Source organism: Paroedura picta, chromosome 2 (genome assembly GCF_049243985.1).
Source record: "Paroedura picta isolate Pp20150507F chromosome 2, Ppicta_v3.0, whole genome shotgun sequence".
Lineage (NCBI taxonomy): Eukaryota > Metazoa > Chordata > Lepidosauria > Squamata > Gekkonidae > Paroedura > Paroedura picta.
In genome coordinates, this window is record NC_135370.1 from 127402407 (window position 1) to 127425881 (window position 23475).

Below are 23475 nucleotides of genomic sequence, written 5' to 3' on the forward strand. Positions count from 1 at the left end.
GACCTCTAAGCTGGCGAACCACATGCAGCCAGCTGGGTGACCTTGGGCTCACCACAGCACTGATAAAGCTGTTCTGACCAAGCAGTGATATCAGGGCTCTCTCAGCCTCACCCACCCCACAGGGTGTCTGTTGCGGGGAGAGGGAAGGGAAGGCCACTGTAAGCCGGTTTGAGACTTTGAGAAAAGCGGCATATAATAACCAACTCTTATTATTATCATTCTTAATAATTGTGGGTTGAGCCCTTATTATGCTTTCTGATTAGCTGTTGTATCTAGAAGAAGTTGCAACAGTTACCCATAAGGTTGTATCTTCTTATAAGATTTTCTGTTCATATAGAAATAGTACAGATGGAAATTGTCTAAATTGGGAAGAGTGTGTGTTGAATTGCTGTTATCTCGGACTGAATAGCTAAGAAAGGATTGTGCTTCCTGCCCTGAATTCAGGATGTGGTCAATGAAGATTCTCACCTGTGACATATATGGTTGGTTTAGTTTTGTCAGTTTCTAGAGGCTTGATCAGAGAATAGGGGCGTCCAATGTTTTTCTTTTTGTTGTTCTTTTTGTTCCCCAAAATGTCAAGGTTCCTGAAAAATCTCAGGTCCCCAAAATGGTAATGTGTTTAGATCTGGGATATTTTGGAAATCCCAATTTTTTCCTATTCCGATAGGCCTGGGAAGAAGAAAAAAAACTGAGGAGAGGTGGGGACAACAGGGACAAAGCCACAACAGACAGTTGAGAGGCTGGAGCAATCTGCAATCTCTTAGCTGTTTTTAGGCTTTCTTCTGCAGCCCCTTTAAACAAGGTGCATTGCACAAGAGAGTCTGGAAAACAGTTGAGCGCCAGTTGAATCCTGGCCATGCCAAAGCCCTGGGATTCCACATGACTTTGGGATCACATGAAGAGTTCTCAGTGGTAATAATATTATCTCTGAAGCACTATTTGGACAATACTCTTAATCATGGGTAGTCAAACTGTGGCCCTCCAGATGTCCGTGGACTACAATTCCCAGGAGCCCCTGCCAGCGAACGCTCCTGGGAATTGTCTACCCCTGCTCTTGATCTATATGGGTTTCTTTAAGTTAGAAAATGGGGCATCTTTCATTTCTCACTGTTGTCTTTCTCTTCCCTCCCTTCTTCCTCTCTCCCTCTTGCAGAAATGGAAAATGAAAGGGAACTTCATCCAGCACTTTGTCAGTGGCCTGTGCCTGGAAAGCCAGTCCAGCAGATTAGTGACCAACATCTGCCAGTCAGATATACTGGGCCAACAGTGGGAGCTGCTCCAAGTCACATGATGGTTGCCAAGCAATCACCTGTTGCTTTTGCATGAGACTCTGGGAATGGAAGGGGGTTGGGGGTGGGGGAGAGATGAAGTTTGATTATCTTTAAACCTTAAGTATTTTGATTGTGAACCTCAGCCAATAACCATTTCAGTTGAAATTTCAGTGTTTTTTGGATTCATTAATGAAGTTTTCCACTATGTGAGTAATCATCACTGGAAATGCCCATTTGTTTTCCTGTTTTTTCACTGAGATTACCACCATAGGAAAATTGACAGCAGTTCAAGTCTGGAGAGAGGCACAGTCCAGTAACCAAGGTGTCTATGTGACTGACTGACAGTTCTCTCCTTCAATTCCTTCTTCTCAAGGGAAACATGGGCTGGTCTATGGTCTCATGGAGCCATTGCCATTGGTCTCCGACAGTGCTTCATGTGAACTCCTGACGGATTTGTTTGGCTTCACATACTTACAGACATGGCCTTGCCTCTCATTTTGCATCTATGGTGTACAAAATGCTTTATAGCAAAGTTAGTGCCAATAGTTGTGGGAGAGGCACAATGAAGGAAAGATGACGATAGGATTTTTACTATTTTGCTTGTGTTTTACTATTTTGTTTGTGTTTGACTGTTTTCTTCACTGGACTAGATTGATGTCGTTCCTTGCAGGAATTCTCTGCATGGCTCATTCTTTGTCTTTGAAAGGCTTGGTGATTCCGCAGGAAGAAAGTCCCCACCAACTTTCACCCGCTGAACAGTATATATAGTCCCTTCTTACATTCTACACAAGGCATAATGGATGTCTTCTACACACGCATATCTTTATAATTTTAATTTTACATCTCTTTTTCGTTTTACCATTAACAAAACAACATTCAGAATGTTATTGCCCAAGCTGTAACAGAAATTTTACTGGAGGTCACTCTCTCAAGACTGATGAATCTGATGCAGTAACTGCTCAGAACTGTCTGTTACAAAGTACCACCCGGAAGGCATTATCTGCCACAAGGCTGGTGCTTTCTGAGGTATATCTAGCAAGAGCTACTTTTTGCCTTTGCTAAAGTGTGTTTGGGATTCATGAACATGACAAAAGCAGCCTTCTGTATAATTATCTTGATCTCCTTCACAGTTTCTGCCTGGCCAGATATTATACAGGGTCACTTGGCCTGCACAGAAGCTGCGTTGAAGCACTGTAGAGTTTGAGCCAAAGAACTGGCACTCAAGCCCTCTTCCTAAGTGGAATGTTTTGCCTCTCTGTGCAAGCCTTTGAAAGAAAAATGAGCAGCTTCCCACTCCATTCTCTCCTCATATCTATATCAATAGCAATTCTGTAAATGTCCTCACAAATATCTCCTCAAGACTTTCTTTCCATAGCTTGAGCTAGCTTGTGTCTGTTCTTAGCTTAGGCCTATTTAACTTAGGAAGGTTTTTGATTTTTATAGACAGGTAGATGTCTGCCTGCATCTTTATTTCTTAGGGCGATATATATATATAGTGGCTTATATTTAAATATTGCTCAAATTCTTGTTTCTTTTTCTTCTCTCTCATTTGGGTGAAAGCCACAGTGTAGACTCATGCCCTCACTGTTTGAAATTTACCAAGGATGCCAGTCCCCTTGGTTTTTGATACCAAGCTCAGTGTCACTGTTTGCCTCTGAGCCTCCATCCCACAAATGCCAGTCTCTTAAAGCCCCTGCCCATGCCACCATCACACACTCCTCTGACTCTAAGTGCCAGGCAGAAGCTAGTGCCTCAGTGCTGGGCAACTCTAAAGAGCCATGGGAAAAGAATGAGAAGCATTCCAGTGTGATCTGGCCTTCTGAAAGTATAGATTCCATTGATGGTTCATAGATTGTACATATTTCCTCTTCTTCAGCCTTAGAGAAAATATAAGGGATGTGTCGGTCTCAGATGAAAAAAAAAGACAATAGGGTAAATCTTTTATTACTCAACTAAAACTTCCCTACACGTCTTTCAGTTTTCCTTCAACAAAACGACAATGGCTACTTATCATGTACTCTTTTGTTCAAGAACAGAAAGACTTACAGATTCCCCTGAAGAAGTTGGCATAGGGAACTTTGTCCTTATTTCTTCCCCACCTCTTTGTCCCCACCTCTTCAATCTTGGCTATGCCGATTTCTCCCCATGATATAGCTTTATTCCTTCCTTCATACAATACTGCTATGCCATAGTGTAGTTCTATATAAAACAGGCATTTGAGGGTGAAATGCTTTGCTCTGGTTTACAGTCCATCCAGTAGTCTTGGAGGGCATAAACATTACTATCAGAGAGTTGACTGATAAACCCCCCTATTGATATGAGCAGTATTAAACTGAAAGTTTGTATTACTTGAGATCTCCTCAGCTGGAAAGTTGACAGAACTAGCAATCATCGTTGTCTTCATAGGATGTCTATCTTTACCTGGAATTAATTACATGATTTGCTGAGGTCCTTGTAATTGAAGTTCACGGCTGTCCAAATGGACAGAGAAGGCCATTAATGGGTTCTACAAGTTTTCTGGGTAGCCATTACCCAGTAGTGTAGTGGCGCTCATTCCATAAGAGCAGTATCTAAAACCTCTGCCTTCCTAAATGGTCTACTACTACCAGAATTCTGTAGTGGTGTAAGACTGACCACTGTCTACTTTTTTCTATTATTATGCCCTTTAAATTTGAGCTCAGGCTTCTACTCATCAGACTGTCCAGATCTTTTTTCCAAATGTGGCACCAACATCTGCCTTGAGTCGAATCAGCTTTCTAGTCACCCATATGAATGGTTGCACAGAAACCACAAAGAAGAAAAGCAGGTTTCTTGCCTCCAGTTGATATCTTAGGTCATCCATTTTGTCACACAGCCAGCCCTTCTTTACTACTTTGGTTCTTGTACGGTCTGTCTCGACATGAGGGAAGTTGCTTGTGGCAGTCTGAAGGAACTGAGCAGGACTTGATCCATTCTCCTCGAGGCATGCCCCAAATTCTCCCTCAGACCCCTAAGATGTCCCAAAGTAATAGTTGTGCTGATGGGAAATTCTATATGTGAGAATGCTCATATGGCCCCTTGAAGAACATTATTTATATGATGATACATGAAGCAGTCTTACACTGAATCCAACAATTAGCTTATCAAGGTAAGCAGTATCTATCTTGACAGGCAATAGCTCCTCAGGGTCTCAGGCAGAGGTCTTTCACATCACTCACCACCTGATCCTTTTAGATGGAGATGCCGGCTTGGACTTGCATGCAAAACAGATGTTCTGTGACTGATCCTGGGCTCCATCCCTGAATTACAGGTAAGCAACCAGTTTTTCTTGGGGGGGAAATACTTATTCTGGAAGGCTGATTCTAAGGGCCATTCCGCACAACTTTATTATAGCACTAGTCTTGCATTTTGTTTTCGCCACTAAAACTACGTTCCGCATGACGTCGTGAGCAATCTGCCACACTGCTGAAAAACTATCGCCAAAAACGCTTTGTTGTAGTGATTTCTGGGGAATCGGGAAAAGTGAATTCACCCTCAGAAAATCGCTACACTACTGCCAACAACCTGTAACACTTGTGAAAAAGACCTGTGCGTTCTCAATGTAGCGGTTGCAACAAAGTCCCTCCCCCTGGCTTTCTCCTCCAAACTTCCGGTGAAGCGATCGCCATTTTTTTTTCCTCGGAGTGGGTAAAGCAACGAACCAGCGAGGCTTCATTCACCCAGCAAGGCTTCTCTGGCTACAGTCACTCCACAGAAGTGCTTTAAAGCTCCCCTAAGTCCCCAAGCACAACACATCCCCCTGTTCGCCAGTTCCCTTTAATTTCGGCCAAAAATCGCGCCCATGCAGGGGGGGGATTTTTTTTTCCACTCGGGGGAGCGTGGTAACGATGAATTGCCAGCTCACACGGCAGCTAGGTCTCTCCATTGCAACGAATCAACGCATGCAACTGTGTGCTTTAAAAAACCTGTGCTTAAAAGGAAAGGGGCTTTTCGGGAGCATGATAACAACCGCCCATTGGCTGTTCCATTTGATTGACAGCCAGGGGCGGGAACAAGGACAGAAAAAAATTGCTTCCTTTCTAGCGATTCCTGCGAGACTGGAAACCTGTGGGGAACGAATGAAACCCTACTGGATTCTACTACAAATGAAGGTATGCGGAACGCAGAGATTCCACTATTTAAAATAGCATTTCCGCTTTGTGGAACCAATTGGCAACATTGGTCCTTATGCGGAATGGCCCAAAAATGGCTGCCTGTGAATTTGCATTTGGCCCATGGTAGCAAACCATCCAGAATTGGAATTCCTTCTTAAAGCTGAAGAAAGAAAAGCTCATCCCTCTTCATGCATGCTCCTGAAAGCATTTCTTGACACCTTTGAATCCATGCCTGAGTTAAACCCCATCATTCCTTGCATTTACCCCCCCCCCCTTCCTAGAATCCAGGACATGAACTCAGATTCATTTCTGATCCTGGTACAAAGTAAAAAGAGGGTGCAAACAGCTTGGCAGTTTATCCCTTAGCCAGATTGCTCTGCAGATCAGTAGACATTTACCTGGGAGTAATTCCCATTGTTCAGTACTGAGGAATCACACAACTTTAAAGTTGCCAGTGAAGAGATTAAAATTGTTAAAGATTGTTTGTTCCTTAGCCCAATAATTAACCAAAAGGGAAACTGCAACCAGAAATCAGAAAGAGATTGAGAATGAAAAAGCCAGCCATGAAGAATTTAGAAAAGATTCTTAATGATACATTACTGGTATCCAAGATCAAGTAAATTCATGCTGTAGTATTACCCATTACTATGCGTGGGTGTGATAGTTGCACAATGTAGAAAGCTTACAGGAAGAATGTTAATTCATTTGAAATGTGGTGTTGGAGGAGAATCAGAAGGTGCCATGTCCTCTCTCTCTCTCTGGTTTGAGCCATCTTAGTATGACTGCTGCAAGAGGCAGCATCACTTTTGTTTTACCGAATTGCTTCTCTGCAGAAGAAGGTGGCTTTTTGTCAGTATCACTTTCTCAACTGTCCACTGATGAAAACTAAGTGGGATTGAGTCTGTCGGCTGATGTTAGCTAGCCTTGTTCCCAGGACGCATTGTTGTACTTATTCAGAATTAGTAGCTCCAGTCTTTCATGGGGCTATCTTATGTCAAAGGTATTCTCTGTTAAGAGAGTTTTAAAACATGGTTAAATGATGTGAGGTGCAATGAAGTGTCTCTCTCCTCTTGTGACTTTTTTTTTTTTTGCGAGAAAGAGCAGCACAGTGTGTCTTTGGATTGTTGATCTCCCTCTCACCCAAATCTAGATTGTTTCTCAACAAGGCTTTCAATTCGATCTGGCACTCATTAAAATTTTATTCAATAAATACTGAGCTGTAATCAGTGGTACTAACTTCCCAACTCTTTGGGATGACTCCAAGATTGTTAATTGCTGTGAACAGTTTCGCTAAATTGGAGCTCACCAATCTTCATTCCCTTTAAAAGCTGAACTGGGAGCTTCATTCCTAAATATGTCCTTTTTTTCTTAGAGAAGTTTAGCAGTTTCTTGATCTCCCCTCCCCTCCCTCCACCCCACCCATACGCACATTAATTGTAGGCCAAACTTCCATTTCCTTCAAAAATAGAAATTTAAATGAAACCTAGGAGAAAGTCACCGTTTCCAAAGTGCCGTTAAATAGCTTCAAGTCATGAGCCGCCCATCATATTTTGATCCAGTAATATGAACATTAATGTCAAAAAATCACAGAGAGCTTCTTTCTGTGGCACCAGGGTCCAAATCTCTTCAACTGTGGCATGTTACAGTCTGGCTGCATTTATACAGGGGTAAGTTGGCTCCAAATCTGACAAACTGCCTCCATGTTCTGTGGCTGGCACTTCATACAAAGATAGCAGAGAACTTTTTATACGCCACTTTTCACTTCCCAAAGGAGTCCCAAAATATCCTACAAACACCTTTCCTATCCTCTTCCCACTATAGACACTGTGAGGTAGGTGGGGCTGAGAGCGCTAAGAGAACTGCTCTGTGAGAACAGCTCTAAAAACTGTGACTAGTCCAAATCAAACCCAAATCAAACCCAAACCCAAATCCACCACTCTTGAACCACTATACCATTCTGGCTCTCAAGGCTGTTGGTTAAATTATAATATATTTAAATGTTTGAAAAAAATCCACTGGCTTAAGTCTGGAAAGGCATTAAATGTAAAAGCTATGAAGCTTCCGTATGTTATACCCTTTGCCAGTAGACAATGTACGTAAGCTCATTACAGTGGGCATTATACAAAGGATCTGTAGATGGATGGAGTTCACCTAGTTTTCTTTGATAGCAAATGTGGATTCTCCACTTTGTATCCTGCTTTTCTTTCTTCCCCTCTTCAAAGAAAATGAGGGGAACTCTCCTGTGCACATGTAACTCAAGATCAGGACCACTATATGTAGCAACGTTGCAGTCCTAAATTGCAGCTACTTACTTGGGAATTCAGCGGTGCTTACTTCAGAACAAATGTACATAGCTTTAGCTTGCCCTTTTGATTTAATTGCTGCTTATTTCCACATGTTGGGCACAAGTTAATTTAAGCTGAGACCCTTTGAAATAATTCAGTGTCTCATTCCACTACAAATCCCTTTTCACTAGTTTGAGTAAGATTTAGCTGTAAGTGTCTTATGATGGGCAGTGCCTGATGTCTTTGATGTCTTGTAAATTGGAATTTCTTTTAAGCGTGTAGCTAAAAATGTGAATGCAACCAGTGTGTGTTTGTGAACATATATCATATGTACATTTCCCAGCGATCCAGGATTGGCAACAGGTTTCCTGCTGTGCACTATGTGAGATGGCCTTGGAGCAGCCATTTTATGCATTATCCACTCTTAAGAGATCCGTTGAGCTCACTTACTTTCTGGTGGATTATAATGTTTGACTCATTCTTAGGATTCCATACTACCTTACTGGATTGTCTGTTTTAGAACCTTTCCTAGCCCAGTAATTAGGGCTCAAACAAAAGCATATGGAGCTTGCCTTTTACAAAATCCATGGTTGACCCGGTGTAGTGGTAACTCCATGCTGCTGTCCTCCTCTGCCTTACTGTCATCACTAGCTATAGTTGACTTGAGGCATTGTGAAAGATCTGTTTGATTGTAAAGTGCCAGAGCTGGACTGCAAATCACAGGGGGCATCCTAGGTAAGCAAAAGCTCCTAAAGCAAAGCACCATCCTCTCTGAGCCTCTCTGGTGTATGCTGAAATTGGAAAATAATTTCAAGCATGTCTGTCTCCACTCTCAGTCATTGGGAAGTAGCCTTTTTAACACTTAGAAATCACTTGAGTTATCTTTGTCCCCATTGTTTTATCTAATGCACAAGGATCAATAGACCATGAAAATGAGGCTGCAGACCTGCCCCCTTCCCAGGTTTGTAGAAAAGGGAAGGGAGGAAGTAAATATTTTGCCTAGGATGACAACATAATAGAGAATCGCCCTGGGCCAGAAGGGGGAGAGGGAGCTGCCAGCACCCGGGCTGTGTGAGTGGACTAGCAAGCAGAATGGGGAGCTGGAGCCATTGCTACATGAGCTGGGTAGGTGAGGAAAACCGGGAACTGCCACTACACCTGCGAGGGCAGCAACCAAGCAAGCAGGATCTAGAGTCCCTGTTGCTAGCATTGTGAGGTTAGTGGGGAGCAGCAGGAGCCACTGGGGCCCAGCACCAGCACTTTGGGTGGGCAAGCAAGGAGGAGCAGGAGCTGCCACTGTCCTCCACTGCTGTCACTAAAGCTAGGCAGATGGAGGAGGGTTGGCAGGTGGGGCAGGAATCCTCCCCATGAATTTCAGGTCTCCCATTTGGAATTACTTTGTTAAGATTGGAATAAGAGGGCTTTATAAACCTACTGCAAACAGATGTTATATATGGATTTTCCCAGGCAACTCTTTAAGCATCAGAAATACTCACTACAGAATTACAATGGTTCAATCTGGTTGATCAAAAAAAACTTGAAGCATTATAGGTGTAGCAAAAATCTGTTTCTCCTGTGAAGTATCCTATATTTTGAATGGAATTTAAGATTAAAAGACTATTACATTAGATAATTTCACAGCATGTCCAGATTCATGGGCTCACAGATGGAATGACTGTACACGATTATCTTGTCTTCTGCTACATCCTTTTGTATCTGTTCCCAAAGCCACTACTTGTTACTCACTGTCCTGCACATACAAACGTATTCTTACAAATTTAACTCTGGGAAATCTGTCTGTAGAATATAAATGAGATAGAGAAGCCATGTAAGTATGCATGAGCCTAACAGGTTCCCTCTATTTTAGCACATTCACAGAAAACTGCAAAGGCATAATGGGGTGCAGAATATGTGAATTCTGCTGTGGAGATTGCATGCATCCCATTGACAGATTGGCCCAGCACATGCGAAGTGAAGCCACCAGCCTCTCTGGACTTCAAGAGCTGGTTGTTATTTAGATATACAAATTGGAGGTCCTGGTCTTTTAAGGCAGTGGTCCCCAACCCGCGGGCCGTGGCCAGGTGCCGGGCCGCGAAGGCCTTGGCGCCAGGCCGCGGCTCCCTCTCCTCGCCCCCCTCCCCACAGTAAAAAACTTCCCAGGCCGCAAGCTTGAACGTGCTGCGCATGCGCAATTTCGGCCGTGCACGGCGCATGTGGTTGTCATGAGGTAGGCTAATTGGTTGTCATGAGGTAGGCTAATTGCTAAATAACTGCCATGAAATTGGAGCTAAACTATTAAATGATTGTTACCAGGACTAATTATAATATCTCAGGCTTTTAAAAAGTTACTGATGCGTTTGCTTTATGACGAGGACACTTTTGGATGAAGACCCGCACACACATAACACAGTACCCATACAAAAACTGTACCACTTCTCCATGCATGCCTGAGCTCCCTTCCACACCTTTCCTATCTGAAATGTTAAGGTAGTACAGGTAGTATCTCTAAAGATACCACCTTAGGCTTGCTTAAATTTGCTCTGAGCTGATACAAACATGAGAGGACAATTGTATCCATCACTGCACATTTGACACTGCACTTTACAAAGGATAGTTTGAGATATGTAAAGTCTTGTGCTGGGAATAGGAGGACGGTTTTTGAGGAAGGAGGACTGTTTATACCATAAGGAAATGTCTGCTGATGAGCTTCTGCTGCCTGTATCTGATGCTGTCATTTTCTTGTAGATTTGAGTAAGGAAAATATCCGGCTGAAGTTCAGGTCCACCCAGACTTACTTTGGTGGACACCGTTATAGTATGTATCTCTCACTAGGCCCAACAGCAGGCAGTTCTTACCATGTGTGCTCCTAGAAGTGGGAAACTTTCCAATATTATAAGGGGCAAATCTTAACACAAGGACCAAACTGGGGACACCATGAAGGGAAATCAAATGTATCCTCCTTCTGCTCCTAATCTCACAGCAGGCTGATTCCGAGGAGTGGCAGTTTAGCCTGTTAGGTTTATGGCTCATTTTCAGCATGTTGTTTTATACCATAGAAGGAAATGTTTATCATTCTGTGATTTCAAGGTCATACACTGTGTTCCCTTTAACTTGTGAGTGTCTTTAATAGGTAGAACCAAGTGCTTATTGCTTCTTTCTCTAGGAAACTGTTTGATAGCTACAATACATTGTATGTTCGTAACACAGATTAAATAAAGTTTGTGTTTCTTAACAGTTACTAAACAAGTTAACAGACCATTTGATTCCTTAAAAAAAATTCAGAGTGCTTTTCTGGTATACAGCCAGTTTCCCTGATCTCAGGCCTAGGACATTCATACTCAGCCTTAAGTAGCACAAATAGTATGACAGAAGGATATTAAAGAGATTTTCAAAAGATCATAGATTCACATACCTGACACAGCATACCACATGGCTTATTTACTGAATAAGACCTGGCTTTTGGCTACTTCCCATGTGATATTTTTCTACCTTAGTCGTGATCTTGGAAATGTACACTGTAAAGCCATGCTGTAATGAGTGCATACTATAAAGTATGGAATGAGTGTATTTCCTACTGTAAGTACGAGGCAGAAGGCATACCAAGATAGACATCCTTTTTCCTTCCCAAGGATTAGAACTGTAGAGGAGTGATTTAACACATAAGCAACCAATAATTCATTCCAATTTTTTCCATAAATGAATTCAGACTTGGTTGACAAATAGCACTGCATCCAAAAAGCAGAAATTATCCAATGGCTCTGAGGTAATCATTAATGCAATCCCATGTAAAGTTACTCCACTGTGTAATTGAAGCCCAGTGAATCAATCTCTCTTCATGTAGGGTGTTTATATGATAATTGTGCTAATTTTCAAATTAAAACAAAAAGTGGTCATACTACATTATTAATGTGATGCTTTGCACTGTATTTGCCTGTGACATGCCTTGAGGCCCCTTCGCAGTTCTGATCAAGGGACAGATTAATGCACATACAAAAACACAGGTGCCCAGCAGATAATGGGCCCTTTCAGCTGTGAATGTTTGTTGCCTGCTTTGGGAACAATTGAATCAATGCAATGTGGAAGCATAGATTATGGCATACCTAATGACCTCACCAATGTTTTGTTGGGTGCTGTGCACACTTTCCTGGTTCATGTATGGGGGATCACAAGCACATTTTGTGCATGAAATTCCTGATCAGGCAGGGAATGCATGTGGACATGTCCTCTTTCAAAAAACATGAGTTACTAAAGGGTTAAATTTAGTCATCCCCTTGCAAAAACAACAAGTGTTTTATTTTGATTGCAAAGAAGGGATGATAAAGAATTTATAAAATAAATCCAGTGTATGTGCATTTATTTAACAAGAGCCAAAAAACATGCTGTGTGGAAATCCTTTTAGAAGGGTTTATTTTTCCTCTCTCATTTACAAAATGCACTTTGCCAAAAGTAATTTATGTGAACACAGGTTTTGTGTTTTTTCCTCCCCTTTTCTTAACCAAAGCATGTACCTGAACCTGTCTGTTAAGATGCTGGAATAAACTCTACTTCTAAAAACCCCTGTGTTTCAGCATTTTAATTGGGCTCCATTGCAGTAGCATTTGCACAAACACTTCAGAACTGGATTACATCTGGGACAGAAATAAACACAGGAAGTGGCTCTGCAGCTGCAAATTCGCTGTGTGTTAAATGAGATTTATGTACTGTTGAGTGATCCAGTTATAATTCCAAATATCTGAATAGGAAAAAGGAATATGTTGGAAGATTTGAGATTCAGAGTAACTGAAATAAGTAGCCGGAGAGCTATCTTCAGTGAAGCATCTGGACTCCTTTTTTCATTGCAAAATGTGGGACTGTGACATGTTCACTGCATCAAGTGCTCTTTGTATGGAAACTGGAGGGAGAACACAGAAGCTACCATGATCTTAATTTACCTGCTCCCTCCTCTCCCACTGGAGGGTAGCATTTTATTCAGAAAAGCCATACTGAGGAGGGGGAGGGATAATTTCTAGACTTGCAACCATGATAAATCAACCTTTTCCTTCCATAGCTGCTTTAACATTTACTGCAAGTGCTTATCAAACTTTACCAGCATGGAATAGTGATTAACAGTGGTAGCTTCTAAACTGGTGGGTTTGATTTACCACACCTACCACATGTGGCCAAGCTTGGTGACCTTGGTCTCGTCCCAGCCCTGATACTGCTCGTCTCCCAGAGGATTCATCAGAGCTCTTTCAGCCTCACCTAGATCACAAGGTGTCTGTTGTGAGGAGAGGAAAGCAATTGTAAGCTATTTTGAGACTTCTTTGGACAGTGAAAAATGGGATATAAAAACCAACTCTACTTCTTACAGCGAGCTTATTGAATACGTTTGCATCTGCTGACACACTGATGTCATGCCCATGGCTTCACCCAGATATGGAAAGAGAGGTGGTCAAGAGGCACCTGGCTACATGAGATGAGTTCAAATCCCCTCGGCCAGATGGTGTGCACCCAAGAGTACTCAAAGGACTTTCTGGACGGCTTGTGGAAACTATGTCTGTACCTAGGTCACATAAATGAGAAGCATGCATACTGGATGGGAGATACACTTCTGGGTAGCAGTATGTGTGAATGCGATCTTGTGGGCTGTAAGCTAAATATGAGCAGAAGGTGAATGCAGTTTTGGGCTGTATGAATAGAGGCATTTCATCAAAATCACAAAGAGGTCAGTCCTGCTGTATACCACATTGATCAGACCACACCTGAAGTACTGTGTGTAGTTCTGGAGGCTTCACTTCAAAAAGGATGTGGACAAAATTGAGGAGAGCAACAAGAATGATCTGGAGCCTGGGGACCAAGCCCTATGAGGAAAGACTGAAGTGTTCAGCCTGTAGAAGAGAAGGTTGAAAGGGGACATGGACCTTTTCTGCACCAGGAATCTGGCCTGAGACCAGGCCTGGGACTGCCCTGAACCAGCAACAATGTCATCTGGAAGAAGAAATTAGCCCTGAAACTGGATAAGTGTTGGTCTGGGCTGGATTTCTGGTGCAAAAAAGGCCATGATTACTCTCTTTAAATGTTTGCAAGGTTGTCACATTGAAGAGGGCAGGGAGCGGTTCCTGTTAGCAGCAAAGGATAGGACCCGCAGTAATGGGTTTAAACTACATGAAGAACGATATCAGCTAGCTATCAGGGAAAAATGTCACTGTCAGTAGTTCAGCAGTGGAATAGGCTGCCTAAGGAGGTGGTGAGCTCCCCCTCACTGGCAGTCTTCAAGCAGCAGCTGGACAGATACTTATCCTTGATGTTTCAGGCAGATCCTGCATTGAGCAGGGAGTTGGGCTAGATGGCCTGTATGGCTCCTTCCAATTCTATGATTCTATGTCACACAACAACATTTCCATCCCCCACAGTTCTTGTGACAAGAGGACCAGGTCAGTGGGGTGGCTGCCCTCTCAATTCAGGAAAATGATAAGCCTGCCTAAACTTGTATTTTGATCTTGTGTGAAGCTGCATGTCAGCACTACAGAAGACAGAGCTAGAAGTAGCACAAGTAATCATGCGGAGACAAAGAATGCAGTCAGATTTGGGGTCAAAGTATGTTATAGTGGCCAAACTGTGGTTCTCCAGATGTTCATGGACAACTGTTGCCATGCTGGCAGCAGCTCATGATAGACATCTGGGGAGCCACAGTTTGGCCACCCTGTTAATAGTCCATCTCTAGCACTGAATTACTTACTATCATACCTCTGTGGAATTACTCAAGTCCTGCTAAAATCAGAGTCCAGTAGCACTTTTAAGACCAACAAAGTTTTATTCAGGGCATGAGCTTTCGAGTGCAAGCACTCTTTGAAAGCTCATGCCCTGAATAAATCTTTGTTGGTCTTAAGGGTGCTATGGGACTCTGATTTTATTGTGCTACTTCAGACCAACACAGCTACCCTTTTGAATCAAGTCCTGCTGGTCTTATTTTCAATTGCTAACTCTCAACTGCAATCCCCCAAAACCCAGAAAAGGAATTTTAGATACCAAACACTGGTATACTTTTTATTGTCTGCACAAAATCCCTCCCTCAAGTAAAGATAAGGCATGTGTGCCTATTTTTAAACCAACATCTTCCTTTTTTCATTTTGCTTGGATATCCAATTTTTTGTGTGACTATTCAGAATATGTTTTAGAAACTATGTTCAGAACAAAGAGTTCTGCTACTGTTTCCCCCAAACCTGTTGTACTATGAAGTTCAATCAATCAGTAATTTATTACTGATATAGACCAGCAGAATAAAATGTACAGTAGCTGGGTGCTAAGCATGGGCAAAAATAGCTCTCACCTACTAGTGGAAAATGATTACAGGATGTGACCTATAAATGAGTGCAGGATGCTGACTTTTTTGAATGTCATGATAGAAATCCAATGCTGTAAGCCCCATTCAAGAGATATGGTAGCCAACCTGACCCTTCAGAAACAATGGGGCATCTGTGGCCCCACACAGAGGGCAGCAGGACATCATAATGACTTCCATGGGTGGCAGAGACAACTGCAGTAATTCTCCTTAAGTGTCTCCTTATTAGAATCAGTAAAATCTATATGGGCTTCCCCACGAGTACAGTTCTCTTCATCCACCCGCTTTTACCCCTTCTAAACCCAGAGGGCAGAACTGGGCCTCTTCCTTGGGCCAGTTCTACCAGGCCCGCCCAGGTCTGGCAGCCTTTTCTTGACCCTGGAGCCAGCCCTTCTTTGCACCTAGGATTTGCCTAGGGCTAGCTCCCTCATGCTCCCTGGTAAAGCTGTGGGCTAGCAAACCCCTTGCCCCTGCTGCTGTGCTCAGCCACTGCTGGGTGGGAGGGAGACTCTGCTGCACCCCTGCTGGCCCCCTCAGGCTGTTCCTGCCTTCTTGAGGGGTGCTCCAAGCCTGCCTGGGATCAGCTGCTGCCTTTCAGCCAGCAGGTGGGGCCAGCCTGTGATTGCCGCTGATGCCTCTGGGCCACAGCATCTTACTTGGATAAAGGAATACAGGGAAATTTCCGCGTGAGCTTGTAATACAAAGAAAAGAGAAACATACTTTATATACTGACTTTGTTTCTCTTTTAAAAACCCAACCTCTCTACATATCAAGTTGGCCAAAAATAAGGGATGAATTAAAAACAATATCCTGCACCCCTCCCAAGTCAAAGTAGAAACACAACAATGCAGTATGTAAGATCTGCTCTCCCCAAGTGTTTGGGGTACCTATGTTGTGATTTCCGAACATTTGGAGTCCTAATATATTACTGCACAGGGCATATTTTGTGGAAAGGCAGTCAATATAATAAACCATAAAGAGTAAACCCAATACAATATTGGCTATATGGCATAAAACAGGTTGTAATGATTAACATGAGAACTTGCTTGAGCAGAACTGCCAGAAATCAAGAAGCCACCAAAGAACTAGTTATCAGGGTTTGTTTTGTTTTTACTGTCCTAGGAACTGTCATGAACCCCGATTCATGCGTCTCTCACCAGCTTGGCCAAGCCAAGGCCATAAAACAATAAATCTGTCCGCTAGCTTCTAGCCTCCCTTCCATTTCCCAGCGGGAGTGGTTCTGTTGCTGATGTATCCATCTCACTATAAGTATCCTTGCGTCTCAACAATGTGCCAACTGCCTAGATAAGATTCCGGGCCATCTGGTCGCCTGGGAATCAGCTCACCTTTGCTGCCCCCTCGCTCTCCCGCCAAAATGCCTATGTACCCCCTCCCCTATGCGATGGGCTCTATATCTGCCCTGGGTTTCCTATTGTTCTTTGTTATTATCAAGATCTTTGCTTAGGAAAATCTTGGCTTGCTTTAGCGTTCTGTGGACTCTGTCTAATAAAGCTCTCTTTGGATTTACAACTGCCTGTTGGATCTTGGATGTGCCTTTATCATGGACTCTACAGTCTAGGTTTAGCCTGGTTCCTGACAGGAACTTGCATTCAGGACAAATGTGCAGCCTGCTCCTATATATGCCTCTGCAAAGCTTCCACGCACTATTCATGTCTGCTCAATCTAATAGGGCTCACTCCAAAGTCTGGGTGCACAAAATTGCAGCCTTCAAGGACCTACTGCTTCTTGTGGCAAAGGAAACAGACTCATGGCTGAGTCTCATTTACTATGTACAATAGAGGTAATTAGCAATCAAAGCATGAGACTAGGGGGAGGGGGTGTCTCTCTGCATGACTGGAAACCTAAAGAGCCAGCTTGATGTAGTGGTTAAGGATGGCAGCCTTACTCCAGAGAACTGGGTGTAATTCCCCACTCCTCTTTCACCTGCAGGCAGCTGGGTGACCCTGTGTTCTCTTGGGTGAGCCTGGTTCTCTTACAACTCTTTCAGCCTCACCTAATTCACAGGGTGTCTGTTGTGGAGAGAGGAAAGATAGGTGATTGTAAACTGATTTGAGACTTCTTTGGGTAATAAAAAGCAGCATGCCAAAAAAAAAAAAAAGAATCAGCTCTCTAAATGTTCAAATTTTTCATGTACTCATACACACATCCAGCTTGTTAGCAAAAGGTTTGCATTACCCCTGGGTGACCTTGTTCCCCCTCTAGATTTATTTCTGCTGATATCATTGAAAGGAAGAGACAATTCCTTCATGCTGCAATAATTCTAAAAACATGCCATGGACTAAGGGGAATCAAATCATTCCAAGACTACAAAGGGCCAGAGGCAAACAGGTGCCTGCTTACCATGTCTGGGGGCAGTACCCCATCTTCTATTGAGGGGGTACTGGAAAGGAAGCAGGTAGGAGTCTGGCACTCTGCCTCCAGAAATCTAGACCATTGCAGGGATCCTGCAATCCTGCTGAATTCAGATCGATTTGAACTCGGGTCTTCCTCTACCCCCCCCCCCCATTGAAACAGAAAGTGTTCTGCACATGATTAGGAAAGCTCAGAAAAGGGGGGGGAGCCAAGCACAGCAGGAGTCTCTTTCTTTTCTTGAATGGGGGTTGGGTGGAGGTTTGGAGACAGCAGAGGTGGAAAATCCTGCAGAGAGAATCCAAGTGGAAAATCCTGCAGAGAGAAGTTAGAGCTTCTGGAGCTTCTGCCAGGAGAAGTTAGGGCTTCCCCTTTAAGGAAGGAGGAAGCCTTTGAACTGACACCCTGGTCAATCAGGGTTTTTCTGTAGCATTGGAGGCTCACAGCAAGTTATTTCTGGGAAAGCAGACAGCTAAACGCTTATTCATGTTGATTTTTCAAATATCGAGGGTTATAGCCACTCCAGGATATCTTGGGGGAAAGGTAGGGTCACTACAGATCAATCATGCTTGTTGCAGAGGTAAAATTTAAATCACCCAAAATCAAAATGGAAATCACATTCAGTGTAGACGGCATGGATTAAATCAACCTGGGATTGTAATAAAAGCTCCGTGCAGATTCAGCCCAGCTCCAGCTGAAAGCTCCTCTCCCCAATGCTTAGGTCCACTATTCCTCAGGCCACTGGAACAACGATGAAAAGCATCCAGGCATCCCTCCCTCGTCTGAATCCTGCTCCAGAGGAACAGCTTGAGTTGAGTGAGGCACTTGGGGAGTCTATTTTTAACGGAAAAAGAATAAAAAGTGATGTCCTTTCTCCCTTTTGACAGAGAGCTTCAGGAAGGCCATTATATTGCCCTCTTAAAAGATGGGGAAGAAATTCCATCAATATCCTTTAATGCTGCCATTACTGCAAGACACACACAATTGGTCCAGTGGCTAAGTATTTCTTTTTATTTCCATTTTGAAAAACATGATTTCAATAGATGCCAGCTGCCACTGGAAACATTTCCATGGGAACCAATGCAAAACACTCTGAGAAAAAAGCCATTACAAGGCCAGATAAAATGCACTATATCCTTATGCATAACTGACCTCTGCGCAAGAGGAACTTCTAATTTAACAGCTGCTAACTGCACAGACTCCTAGCATCTGGTCTTTACAATCAAAGCTCCAATTATAGCCACCTTTTTAACTAACTCATATTCCTCTTTGTCTCCATTCCAGGCAAAAGCGTTCTCCTTGTCCCTCACTCTGGCACTCCAGGGTGAACTACATGGCTGATTCTTCCTGCAATTAAAAAGTGATAGGATTTAATACCACCTCTTCTTCCAGAAAAGTGTGAATCAAATCTCCAGCAGTAAATTGGCAAAGTATGAATGTTAACACAGGAGCACATGAATTAGAAATTGGAAATGAGGCTTTTTAGAAATCACACATCTGTCTTATTTATTTACAGTATGCCTGGCCTGTTTTCCTCACGGAGACTCATGGCAGACTATGCAGAGTGAGTGGATGCAATCAGCAGGAAATCCAACAAGCAATGTCACCCACTCTGTGTTGGGAAATTTGTGGAGATTTGAGATGGGCTGGAGTAGCGATCCCCAACCTGTGGGCCGCAGACCACATGTGGTCCTTCGACTAATTGGAGGTGGGCCCCGAAGGACGCCTTCTCCCCCCCCCCCCCGGCCCTTTACTTCATCCCCTTTACAACACACTTCACTGTTGTGGCGTGTCTGTATCTTATTTTGAAGGGATGTTTAAACATTACCATAGCGATCAGAGAGCGTTAGGGCAGTGGTTGAGAGTAGAGGAGTAAACTACCCCCACACACACACTGGGCCTCAGTAAAAGGCGTTGAGTGGTCCCCGGTGATAAAACGGTTGGGGACCACTGGGAGGACCTCAGTTGGGTACACTGCCATGGAATCCACCCTCCAAATAAGCCATAAGCAGCACTATCCCACCAGTCAGACGGCTGAGACAAATGTTATCTGCCCCGCACCCCGAATACCCATGCCACCCAGATATATAGGGGTACAGTACTGGGACTGAATTTTAATTATCTGTTTAGTTTTTATATTTTAGCTTTGTTGTAAAATATGTTGTACACCACCCCGAGCCCGTATACTGAAAGGGGTGGTTAAGAAACAAATACATAGTACAGCCCTTTTACCTGGCTGAGTATGCCCCTTTGAATAATTCAGTTTTGCAGTTTGCCAGGGGAATGGGAGGCTTCCTCATCTCAGCAGGTAGGTGGGGGTACAACAGGAAATGTTCATATATGGGCAGTGGTTGAGCTTCTCTATTTGCAGGACAGCACCTGCAGAGGGCCCTGCTCAGATGAGCAAGATCGTTGTGGTGGAATATGGAGGAGAGGCATCCCTGCAGATGTGAGAGTCCAAGGCCATGAAGTTTGAAACCTGATGCCTAATCCCAGCTGTGTAGGACCTGTTCATCTGTGCCTGCTACTATATTCATAACCTTCAAAGTCTAACCATGCCATTGCAAAGGCTTAATTGGGGTTTCCAGGCCACCCACCCCACAGTTATCTGCTGAGACAAGCTCAGCAGCTGCGGAAATGCACCACCTCCTTCAGAGTATCTGCAGTAGCCTGGGGTGGTTTTTCCTTTTTATCCTTTTTATCCCCACCCCCTCCACAGAAGAGTTATCTTAGCTTGGTGGTGTCACAACTGAGATCACTAATGGCTGACAAAGAAAGATGTTGAAAAACTTGACAGATGTAGCTGTGTGTAAATTGTACCAAAGTGTTTACCCTTTGGGTTATAAATTTCAGAGTGAGAACAATTCAAGCTGGCATTTTTTTAAGTTTTTTTTTTTTTTGGCAGCCTTCAGTGCAGTGGGCTTTGAGCTTGCTTAAGCACACCATGGTGGGCCATTTTACCTCCCTCCTTCCCCCTTTCTAATCTTGAGGCTGGATGTTATAGTGCCATTGACAAGGACAGCCCAATGATGTCAAAGCCCTTCTAATTATCCCAAACTAAAGTGTCACCTCTGTTTTCTGTCTGGATAGATGAAAACAGTATTCAAGGAGATCCATTTAATACCAGAGCAGTTTTTCAAGGCAATCACTTGCTGGATGTTTTTCTTCCCCCAAGCAATCTAAATGCTAAGTAGATCTTTAAAATAATTACCATACAGACGATGAAGAGTCAGGCTCTTTTTTGCCAACACCTGATGCTCATTAGCAATATTTAGTGTGGCATACATCACCTTGGTTTACTTCAGACTTCCGGGCCTCCACTTGCCGATTGGCTCAGGAATCACTATTGTTCCAAGTGCCACAGCCTGCTCCCTTTGGCGACTGGCTGCAGGCCCATCAGAGAGAACTCCCTTCTATAAGCACTATGCTGTTTTCCATTTCCCTTGCTGCTTGCTTGATTCTTGGCATAGCCTAGTAAGGAGGTTGATCTTTAGGATAAGCCCCAGTGGAAACAAAATGTTAAGCTGAACTCCAAAGCCAGGTAATACCTTTTATTAAGACTAACCAAAAATAACATAATATATTGTGCAAATTTTAAAGTACTGGGCTAGTTGTTATTGTGAAGCAATGCATTTTTCAGTGGAAGTTTGAAATAAACAAGACCTTCATTCTGAGTTTTAAGTTTTTTTCTTTCTCTAGGCAGAGAACAGGCAGGGAGGGGAAAAGTTGGTGCAGTTGCTTTCCAAACTTACCTCGGGCCACTTTCATACAAATGCTGGTAAGCTCTATGGTCAAGCCCCCCCCTCCCACCCCCAATCCAATAAGGAACAAAGATTTGGAGGAACTGAGTATTTGAGAGATTTCAGGAAGGAAATTTCTGGAGTTCAGGAAAAGGCTCTCTGACCTTGGCCAAGTCTGCACAGGGCTTTTTATCCACCCCCCAGCCTGAATAAATCCCTCCCATCTACACTGAATTTGATTTCCATTCTGATTTTGGCCGCTTTAAATTTTCCTTCTGCAACATGCATAATTGATCCATGGTGACCCTACCTTTCCCCCACGATATCCAGGAGTGGATATAGGCTTGTGTGATTTGGCCGCCGAAGCAGTCGTTCCCTCCGGTCGCAGCCAGCGTCGCGCCGCGGGGCGGGGGGGGAGGGCGGTGCTGGCAGCGGCGTGACAGCGGGCGCAACCACGCAGGTTCAGAATTCCGCTGCCGGCACCGCCGCCGGCACCAAATGCTGGCAGGGGGGCTCCTGGGAATTGTAGTCCATGGATATCTGGAGGGCCGCAGTTTGACTACCCCTGCTTTAACCCCTTTAAAAGACATTTTAATTGTCTCAGCTGAACCTGGCTGTAGGGGAAGAGAGGTGTTTGCCGGCCCTCTGGTGTGTCGGGTTTTGTGCAGATATGGGGAAGGGAGGACTGGCGCAGTGGCAGTGGCAGTGGCAGTAGCAAGCACCCAGAGGTCTGGGCATGCTGCTCCTCTCCCTCCTTGCTGTGGAGAGGAGGCAGGTTTTGTGCTCCTGTGAGGAGCACAATTTATAGCAATGAAACAAAACACAGAGACTTTTAAAATCCCTGCATATTTACTGGTGACATAAAATCATAAAAGTAGCCTGATGCTAATGTTTAAAACTGATATGCAACTTTGCTTTTGTGCTCTTGGATTACTTCCACTCAAAAATGTATTACTCTCTAGCAGGTTTCTTTTTTTGTTCTATTTTTAAAAAGAAATAAGTGAGACTTACGCAAGCACACAATCATCTAATTTTTGGTTTGTAGTTATAATTTCAGTTTGTTTAGTTAATTTGTGTTTGTGTTATATGAATAACTGCTAAGACATGCTTCTAAAAAATAGCTAATTAAGCCTTAAGGGGAAAATCTATAAATAGGAGGATAAATAGGAACTAATCCATGTATATGAAACATGCAAAAGAATTTTTGTTTTAAGTACAAAAGGGAAAAAAACAGTGGGTATACGACTGTTTACTACTTCACAGTCCACAGGATCAATTTGCTCATTGTTTTGGAACTGGTTTGCCAGTTTAGGGGCTTAATGTACATTCTTGTCTTTAAACTGGATGCCTCTATGGATGGTAATAGGGTTTTTGATGTTGTAGGGGTCAGGGAGCATTTGCCAGGGAGAGGAGGGTTGTTAACCCTTGCCTTAGTCACCAGTTCTCCTTTGTAAGTGCCTCCTCCACTGTCTTTGCTCCCCCCCCCCCAGCTAGGTAAAGATCAGCAGTCATAGAAAAGTTGAAATGCTCAGCTTTGGATTTTAAAACTAAGGTGACCAGATTTTCCCACTTTTGGAGGGACATTTGGGGGTACCTGGCAAATTGTACTTATGTTGCAATTTTAAAAAATATATTTGCGTTCTATGCGTTCTATGAAAGTTTTTGTTGCTTCATATAGACCAAATTTTTAATCAAGAACCCCCCCGGTCAATGGTGTCCCGCTTTCCAAGTTAAAATCTGGTCACATTATTTTAAACAGTAATCAAGATCTATGTAACAATATAGAACAGCTCTTTTTATTTAGCAACTCCAGCAACAGACTACCACTACTTAACTGAGAAAAACAGGCAAACTCATGCACTTTTATACCTTTCAGGCAGCTAGCTGCTGCCTCTGATTGGTTCTAAGCAGAGCAATCCGATTGGCCCTAGAGGAGCAATCCAATTGGCCCTAAACAGAGCAATTGGATTGGCTCTAAGCAGAGCGATCAAGTTCCTTTGATGGGTTAGTTCCTTGGCTGGCAGAAGCCCTCATTTGCATCAGTGGCCAAATGCCCACAGACATAACACTTTATTTGCATGTCATTTTGCCAGTCAAAACCCCCTACTCCAGCAGCTGAGATTCCTCCTGAAGACACCCTATCAGTTAGCAGTAAAACAGCAGGCAAATAGCTGGTGGAGTTGCCAACAGGACTTGGGGTGAAATGTCCTGTCCATTGATAATCTGTGCAAATGGGCAGCTGGAGTTTTTCATGACTTAGAGGTAAATAGCATAATCACCTGATTTTGGAGGAAACCTTCGAACTTTGCTCTGAGGACAGATGGTAGGAAACTTGAACCATCGAGCAGACTGTTC

The 23475-nt window shown here is 43.4% G+C and overlaps 1 protein-coding gene across 9 annotated transcripts in view; it reads left to right on the forward strand.

Annotated features, from left to right (window-relative positions):
- The window catches only part of GALNT16 (polypeptide N-acetylgalactosaminyltransferase 16), a 203869-nt gene that overhangs the window by 179280 nt on the left and 1114 nt on the right, over positions 1–23475 (forward strand). For 3 of the 9 annotated variants that reach the window (XM_077322589.1, XM_077322595.1, XM_077322597.1), the window contains 3 exons: positions 1154–4560; positions 18665–18810; positions 18897–19088. The exons of 1 other annotated variant lie outside the window; for it this stretch is intronic. In XM_077322589.1, coding sequence (XP_077178704.1) covers positions 1154–1291 — 138 coding nt within the window. In that variant the 3' untranslated portion in view covers positions 1292–4560; positions 18665–18810; positions 18897–19088. Of the gene's footprint in view, positions 1–1153; positions 12244–18664; positions 18811–18896; positions 19089–19751; positions 20250–23475 lie in introns of those variants that run through there. 5 more of the 9 variants (XM_077322590.1, XM_077322592.1, XM_077322593.1 and 2 more) reach the window with 5 other exon arrangements.